The sequence below is a fragment of the Homarus americanus genome, unplaced genomic scaffold, assembly GCF_018991925.1.
Source record: "Homarus americanus isolate GMGI-L3 unplaced genomic scaffold, GMGI_Hamer_2.0 scaffold30858, whole genome shotgun sequence".
In the NCBI taxonomy this organism is placed as follows: Eukaryota; Metazoa; Arthropoda; class Malacostraca; order Decapoda; family Nephropidae; genus Homarus; species Homarus americanus.
The window spans coordinates 1,794,294-1,803,444 of NW_024737697.1; the positions used below are offsets into that span (position 1 = coordinate 1,794,294).

Consider the following 9,151-nt stretch of genomic DNA (forward strand, 5'->3'; position numbering starts at 1 on the left):
GACACACGTTCAACTCTCACGCCTCAAAACTCTATATTTTTGTTCCCATGATAATTGTTATGACGACTTAAGTGGACAATAAAACGTCTTGCTGTCTCTCGTCTTCAAGTTTGCTCGAATATGATTAAGGTTTATGCCTGACCTCTAACCTTGACCCCTGACACTGACCCCTGACCTTGAACCCTGACAGTGAACCCTAAGCCCTTACCCTGACCTCTGAATCTGACCCCTGATCTCTGACTTCTGACTCTGATCTCTGACCTCTATCATGACCTCTGACCCTGACTATGATCCCTGATTCTGACCACTGATACGGACTCCTGACCCCTGATTTTAACCCTGACCCCGAGTTATTGACCCTAACAGGTAAAAACCCACAACTCGACGAGGTGCTAAGTGGCTGTCGCCGTCGTCTAGGGAGGGAGGGAAGGAGGGAGGGAGGGAGGAAGGAAGGAAGGAAGGAAGGAAGGAAGGAAAACTCTCTCTCTCTCTCTCTCTCTCTCTCTCTCTCTCTCTCTGGTCAAAATTGTATGGTTAGGTTAGGTTACCAAAATGAGATACAAAGGTTCAAAGTCCGGGAAAAAAGATGAACATTGAAAATGGAAAGAAGAAATAAAGATAGGAAGGGGGAGGACGAGAAGACAAAGAAGATAAAGAGGAAGAAGATAAGCAAATGTAAATAATATAGAAGAAAATAAAAAAAATGGATAAGAAGAAACAAAACAAAAGTTAAAGATATATAGATAAGAAGAAATAAAAGAAAGGTAAAAGAAATGGAGAAGAAGAAGATAGAGAAGAAAACAAAGAATAATAAAAATCCTAACAACAACAACAAAGTAAAAAAAATACATGAAATAAAAATAACAATAACTCGTAGATAACACAACACAACAATCACCATAACAATGACAGCTTGAAGACAGGAATAGAGAGCATTTGATGATAAGAACACGTAGAACATAAATAAACAAGGATAATAGACATACACAATGATAAAGCATACACAAGAACGATACAAAAATAAATGAATCACATACAAACAAACACACCCACACATACCCACCTACACAAACTCAACAATACCTTCACCAACATACACACATACCCACCCCCCTTTACCCCCCACACACTTACCCAGGTACGAGTCCAGGTGAGGAGAACCAGGTGGGTCTGCTGGCGCGGTAGTAGGTGAGAATGTCCAACCCAGGTCGTACAGGTAAGCGACCCTCAGCCTGCCAGCGAGCAAACAGTGTCCCAAGTTAACACCTTCAAGAAATACTGGGAAGACAAGGCTACTGGAATTATTGAGAGGAATTGAATGATTTGAATGATAGATGTGTGTGTGTGTGTGTGTGTGTGTGTGTGTGTGTGTGTTATTGAGTGAGAGAGAGAGAGTGTTTTTTCTTTATCTTTTATCTTCTCTTAATAACATAAGAACATAAGAATGGAGGAAACTGTAGCGATGCCAACTGTCCCATACTGGGTAGTCCCGTTTACACCCAACCCCTGTCTTCTCTTCGTCTCCTCCAACCGCCTTCTTTCATCACCTCCAACCTCCACCACCTCAAATCCACCTCACTTCCCATGTTCTTCTTCATCTTGTGTTTCTCTTCCAGTCTCCTCTCCATCTCCCCCAGTTAGTAACGTGAAAACATGTCCCATTGGTTCGCCGCTACGACACAAGATGGCTCTGTCCTTGACCACTAAAATGATTAAATTACACAGAAACTCAAAGGTAACTAGATTAATTACGTGTGATTTCCCTACATTATTTTTGCCACTTAAGTGATGATGAAAGAACTAGGACCATCTAGAGTACCTGAGAATACCTGAGAGCACCTGAAAGTACCTGTACCTGGAGTGATTAGACCCAACTTACCTGGTATATTTTGGCGGTGTCTTCTGGGCGGAACACTATCACCATGTCCAGATCACCAGCGAATTTTGTGACCCTGACGATGGGACCAAATTTGTTGTACAGCTTCCAGGATGAGTCCCAGAACCTCTCCATGGGGTACCCACCTGGAACACCAAGACCACATAGTGTTTTAGATAATTAGTGAATAATCTTGATGTAGTCGAGAGTCATACGGGAATTAGGGGGAAGAATACAGGTTGTAGAGTTAGATTTTAAAACACGATTTATGCCTGTAGTGTTTTATAGAGTTGATAATGAAACTCGTTAGTGATAGTTAAGTGATCTCAGGTGTGTTTATCGTTGAGATATCTTGTGTAACCTGACCAAATCTAACCTCTTTTGTTTCATAGAGGAACTTAAAGCAATAAAGACTGAGTGATACGATTATTGAGATAAAATAATACATCTCAAAGTGATGAAGTGACATACAGCTGTAGTAACGAGACAATAGCTACTGTAACGAGACAAATAGCTACTGTAACGAGACAATAGCTGCTGTAACGAGACAAATAGCTACTGTAACGAGACAAATAGCTACTGTAACGAGACAATAGCTACTGTAACGAGACAATAGCTGATGCAGCGAGGCAATAGCTGCTGTAACGAGACAATAGCTACTGTAACGAGACAAATAGCTGCTGTAACGAGACAATAGCTGCTGTAACGAGACAAATAGCTACTGTAACGAGACAAATAGCTACTGTAACGAGAACAAATAGCTACGTACACGAACCAAATAGTAACGAGACAAAGCTGTAACGAGACAAATAGCTGCTGAACGAGACAAATAGACTGTAACGAGACAACATGCTGTAACGAGACAAATAACGAGGAGCAAATAGCTGCTGTAACGAGACAAATACGTAACGACAAATAGCTACTGTAACCCACAAATATTGCTACTGTAACGAGACAAATAGCTTATAGCTGATGCAGCAATAGAGAAATAATAGCTGCCTTTACTATATCAAATAGCTGTAACGAGCCACACAATAGCTGCTGTGTAGGACAAATAGCTGTAACAACAGACAAATACTGTAATAGACTGTAGGCTGCTGTAACGAGACAAATAGCTGCTGTAACGAGACAATAACAGACAAATAGCTGCTGTACGAGAAATAAGACAAATAGCGCTGTAACGAGACAATAGCTTGTAACGAGACAAATAGCTACTGTAACGACACAATGTAACGAGACAATAGCTGCTGTAACGAGACAAATGGCTACTGTAACGAGACAAATGTTACGTAACGAGACAAATAGTTGCTGTAACGAGACAATAGCTGATGCAGCGAGGCAATAGCTGTAATGAAATAATAGCTGCCTTTAACGAGACAAATAGCTGTCGTAACGAGACAATAGCTGCCGTAACGAAACAAATAGCTGTAAAGAGCTACGTAAATAGCATAGCTGCTGTAACGAGGCAAATAGCTGCTGTAACGATACAAAGGTTGTAACATTAAAGCGACTCAATCATCCGTGTAAGGTGCCTGCACTTTTTTGTAAGAAAATAAATCAGAAGGTAGAAGAGTAGAGAGAGAGAGAGAGAGGAGAGGTAGAGAGAGAGGGGGGGGGGGGACTAGCACAGGAGTCATGTCCGTAATCAGAATTTAAGATGGTTCTTATTATACCTCTACCTGCTTGACCTCTGACCTCATATAGCTTTGACCTTGACCTTTGACATAAACTTGAATTTAGTGTTTTTTACTTTGCCGAGGAGTGATGTATATTGTTACTGTAGACCTAGTGAACGATGCTTAATAACCCTGGTAGTTAATTCACCTAAAACTAAGACCTAGTGAACGGTGCTTAATATCCCTGGTAGTTAAAGCACCAAAGACCAAGTAAACAATGATTAATCACCCTGGTAGTTAAGGCCACTAAAATCAACAGTAATGTCTGCGGGAATATAAGCTGTCTTCTTGTTTACCGAAATACCTGAGGAAGAAATATTTGAGTCTCGCTTTGGACTTTTCTTCTCAGCTCAACTCCTAGAAAGAGGTGGAGGGGAGGATGAAATGTAGGTGCTGAGAGAAAGTAGAGTTTCTAGGATGAGTGTGTGAATTGCTGGGATGAAATGGCAGGTGCTGAGAGAAAGTAGAGTTTCTAGGATGAGTGTGTGAATTGCTGGGATGAAATGGTAGGTGCTGAGAGAAAGGTAGGTGCTGAGAGAAAGGCAGGTGCTGAGAGAAAGGCAGGTGCTGAGAGAAAGGCAGGTGCTGAGAGAAAGGTGCTGAGAGAAAGGCAGGTGCTGAGAGAAAGGTAGGTGCTGAGAGAAAGGCAGGTGCTGAGAGAAAGGCAGGTGCTGAGAGAAAGGCAGGTGCTGAGAGAAAGGCAGGTGCTGAGAGAAAGGTAGATATAGGTCTTATGAGATCAGAGTGAACTGCACGAGAAGGTGAACGTGAGGAATGAAAGGGGGAACAAAAGAGAGAAGAAATAAAAGGAGGAGAGAGAGAGAGAGAGAGTCATAAAATGAAGGTGATCAAGGAGAAGGAAAAGGAAGGACAAGAGAATAGGAAAAGAAGGAAGAAGAAGAAATGGACGAAGAAGGGGAGGATGAAGAGGAGGAAGAGGAAAAGAAGGTGGAAGAATAAGAATAGAAAAAGAAATGAAGAGGAGGAAAAGGAGGAGGGAAAAAGAGAAAGAAAAAGAAGAAGAAAAAGGGGAGGCAGAGGAAGAGGAGGAGAGAGATCACAAGACGGAAAAATTAGATGACAATATGAAGATTCTTTACGACGTCTCTTCTTCAAATTAGTTTCTCGGGTCAAGTTGAAGACCGCCCAAATATTTTTCGCGATTACTCATTTCTATAAATTTTTTGGCCCAGATAAAAATAACGTAATTAGATTTCTCGGAGGCTATTATGATGGCTTATTTTTACCCTAATTAAAAAAAAATCTCCATAAAACGAACCAATAAACTGTGAGCCAAAGAGTCAGTGAGCCAATGAATCAGTGAGGCAATGGAACTGTGAGGTAATGAGACTGTGAGCCAATGAAACCGTGAGGTAATGAAACTGTAAAACAATGGAACCGTGAACTAATAAAAAACGTGAACCATTGAACCAGTAAACAAATGAACCAACGAATCATCGAACCTCCTTCAGGAAGTGTCAAATGCATGAAATGAAGTAAGAAAAAAATTATCTACCCTTGTTAATTCTCTTCTTCAGAACTTAAATTTGAAACTTTTAATGTAATAACTGTGTCATTTACGATCTTTTCGACATGTGAACTTAAATGACCCATGAGTCTTGACCAAGCGGATTCGCTATACATGAAGGGAAATAACTTGAAGCTTTGTAACCCACATTGGGGAAATTGAGGAAATGGTGGGGGAAATGTGAAGCATCTTGAAGTAGAAAATGACTGGCCACCAACCTTACCCCCTAACCTCACCCTCCATACTCCCCACCCCTCCTTACCCCCTAACCTCACCCTCCTTACTCCCCCCCCCCTTACTCCTTACCGCCACCACCCCCACGCTGAGGTAGACCATCTCTGGCCGTGATGTGTGGGTGGCCTCTTACTGATTTCCTCGGAACTGAAGTGACCATAACAATGTTGTAAAAAATACTCTCTCTCTCTCCTCCTCTTTCTCTCTCTCCCTCTCTTCTTTATCTATATCCATATTTCTCTGTATATAACCACCTTTCTCTCTATATATACATTTATTTATCCATCTCGCTATCTGTCTCTAAATCTTTCTCCTCGTTACTCAATTCCTTCCCTTTCTCCTTCCTCTTTCCATCTATGTCAACCTCTCTCTCTCTCCTTCCCTTTTTATTACTATTTACTCTCTCTCTTCTCTTCTTCCCTCGATCATCTCTCCTCTCCACTCCTTCCCTCTGTTCTTCATCTCTCCTCTCGTTCCTTCTACCTCTCTTCTCTTCTCTCTTCCCCTTCTCTCTCTCCCGCTTTCTATCTCCCTCGCCCTCCTTCCCTCTTCTATATCCCTAACTTTAACTGCTATTCTACCACTTTTTACCTTCTAAACTTTCATAACCAATTAAAATCTTTATAATAATATATCATTACCCGTTGACCAAACGATGGCTCCGCCCACCTCTTAACTAATGGGCCAATGAAATCCCTCTACGCCCGGTCTTTGTTTACCTGCGAGCTGACATAAACCAATCAGCATCCTCAAAGAGTTAACGTTGCTAGGGGGTTGCTATGGACGCCGAAAAAGAAGGCGGGGCATAGTAGACAGATCAATTCACACTGAAGGTCTTTTGTACAGTGTTGGAAAAATATCACACGAACGGAACAGCTTTAATCGACTTTATTCATTTACTGAAAACAGAAACGCATACATTGTTGTTGCGTTTGGTTAAATTATATTAGAATGGGTTGTAAGTTTAGCTTCAGTGATGTTAAGTTTAGTTTAGTTTAGGATGGATTAAGTTAGGCAAGGCTAAGTTAGGTTAGTTTAGATTTAGATTAGGATGGGTTACGTTAGGTTAGGTCAGTTAAGGGTGAATAAAGGCCAGGTTATGTTAAGGGCAGGACTCAACGAGGGCGGGACTCCCCTAGGGCGGGACTCCCCTAGGGCGGGACTCCCCTAGGGCGGGACTCACCTAGGGCGGGACTCACCTAGGGCGGGACTCACCTAGGGCGGGACTCACCTAGGGCGGGACTCCCCTAGGGCGGGACTCACCTAGGGCGGGACTCACCTAGGGCGGGACTCACCTAGGGCGGGACTCACCTAGGGAAGTAAACAGGAACTTGTTGCCGATGACAGGAAGGGGTCGAGGTCCTGGGATGGCGGTGTAGGGAAGAGGTGGTCCAAGGTCTTGTTCTCCTGAAGCCACATTGCTTTTAAGTCGTCCATGACCTCCCTGTATGAAGAGACCTGAGGGAGCCCTGGTGTTAATAGGGCTCAGGGTGGTCTTCATTAGGAGGTTGTCACTAGGTATGTGCCTCTGCTTTATCCGGCTCCATGGAACGGTCGTCTCAGTAGACCGAAGCCTAACACTGAATTTCAAGTCACTTCTCTTGCCTGGTCTTGTAGAAGAATTGAGCAGGACACAGGCACTGAGCCTCAAGGGACACATCAGCCTCATCTTCCTGCTGGAGGGACAAAGAAGAGTGTGAGAAAAAAAAAGTGCTCCCCCATGATCACTAAAATCCCACAGTAAGAGAAGATAAAAAATCAGAAAAACGAAAACTGTTGAAAATATACAAATAACACAGGAAGTAAATATATAATGACATGGGATCTAAGGCACAAGTTTATCTACGAGTTGTATGAGTTTTACAAAGGTTGGAATAGAGTTTTTCTTTCAATGACAAGTATACGTAGTCACAATGGCTGGATAACGTGTGACTGTGAACACCTGTAACATACTCAGCTCTAGCGAAACTCCCTTATAATCCTACCATCTTACTTCATCCATTAACCTCTTATATAGTCACCCCTACAGCTTGACCGGATCTGATGTCAACAGTATCACAACATCGGCAGAACAGGTGATCGAAATAAGATACTGATCAAAACTAAACCAGTTTCTCAAATAGATGAATTCTGGGTACAGAGGCCAGGAGGTAGAGGCCACCGCCGTCGGGAAGGTGAGAGAGACCTGACAGTTACTCGACTCCTCCTCCAGGTATTCTGTTATGACCTTGAAGGTTTGCTCCATATTTAATTCCTAAATTTAAACAAATGTCGGATCACCTGAAGATTAAGTACCCCCACCTTACTTCACCTGAGTCTTACACATCTAACGCTAACCTAACCTAACCTAACCTAACTAAACCTAACCTAACACCCTAGGTAGCATTAGTGTGTTTACTCATCATGGGAAATAGGCTGGGGTGGTTAATCTTCAGATGATCCTAATTTATATGAATTATTACACGGGCAGATATCAACAATACTTAAAGATATCGTCATAACACTGGCTGATATCATTCACGATTGATCTCGTATACGTTTTTATATCCCCCTCCCTCTTCTCACGACCTCTTCTCCCACTTTCTGACTCACGACCCCATCCCCCCCTCCCTCTTCTCACGACCTTACTCACTTTCCTCACTCACGACTCCCGCAACCCCCAACCTCCCACGTATCTTCTCCCTCCTCACCATCTCGGTCAGGCATCACCATTACGTTCTCTATGATACGTCACCAAAATCTTCCTCACCAAGCCTCACCATTTCACCCCTCACCAGGCTTTACCAGTGGAGTCCTGCTAATTATCACCAAGTCATCTTCAGGTTATCAACACCAGGCCTTCTTCTCCTTCATCACCAAGTCTCTGTCTCTCTCTACCTCTGTTTGTCTGTCTGTTTATTTGGCAATCTACCTGTCTGTCTGTCTGTGTGTGTGTGTGTGTGTGTGTGTGTGTGTGTGTGTGTGTGTGTGTGTGTGTCACCAATACTAATCACCAAAATGCACACCAAGATAACCGTCACTAAATCTCACTGAGAATACTAGAAGACCTCACCACGACGTTCAACATCTAAGATCACCAGGCAGAAGTAAGGGCGAATCTGGTACTTCATAAATCTCACCAAGTAGCTATGTTCACCAAAATACTTACCATACAACTTAATCAATACGCCATAACACATCTCACTACGAAGCTCATCACTATTCACCTCACTTCAGTTCACCACGAGACAAAACACATCTCACCACGATAGTTTTTTTTCTCACCAAACTTCACCAAATGCGTTAACAATCAGATCACCAATTCAGGTTGTAAATGATCTTCTCAGGGACGTTTCTTACCCAAGATCACCAAGACGTTTAAGAGATCTCACCAGGACGCCGCTCACCAGACAGAATCACTGAGGGTGTAGAGGAGAGTCAGGTCCCTCCTACCTGACCACTTGGCATACACTCACTCCCTCCCTCCCTCCCTCCCTCCCACCCTCAAGCTCCTTTACGCCCTTCTTCCCTCATTCCTCTCTCCCTCCCTCCTACCTGGCTGCCCCTTCTTACCTATGTTCAATATTTCTCTCTCTCTCTCTCTCTCTCTCTCTCTCTCTCTTGACCATGATACACGCTATCTTTAAGGGACATCTGGTGATCTTGAACCCCTGTCACCGTGCGCAGTGACTCGCCCTACATAAACTGTAAGGGATGCACAATAAGCTAGCCACTGCGCTAGGATATGACACACTAGGTGGTGACCGCAAAGAATAAGACACACTTAATATATTAAAATAACACTTGCTAGGGTAGTCGGTGCAGTGTCAAGCCCTGTAATGAATGATTCAGTGGCAA

At 43.0% G+C, this 9,151-nt stretch overlaps 1 protein-coding gene across 1 annotated transcript in view; it reads right to left on the minus strand.

The window, feature by feature from the left end:
• The window catches only part of LOC121873562 (ecdysone 20-monooxygenase-like), a 24,260-nt gene extending 15,620 nt beyond the window's left edge, over window positions 1-8,640 (minus strand). The window contains exons 1-4 of the mRNA XM_042377206.1: window positions 8,463-8,640; window positions 6,626-6,990; window positions 1,880-2,022; window positions 1,135-1,232 (exon numbers count right to left, since the gene is read on the minus strand). Of these exons, the coding sequence (XP_042233140.1) occupies window positions 1,135-1,232; window positions 1,880-2,022; window positions 6,626-6,983 (599 nt within the window). The 5' untranslated portion in view covers window positions 6,984-6,990; window positions 8,463-8,640. The remainder of the gene's footprint in view (window positions 1-1,134; window positions 1,233-1,879; window positions 2,023-6,625; window positions 6,991-8,462) is intronic.
• Window positions 8,641-9,151: the final 511 nt, after the last annotated feature.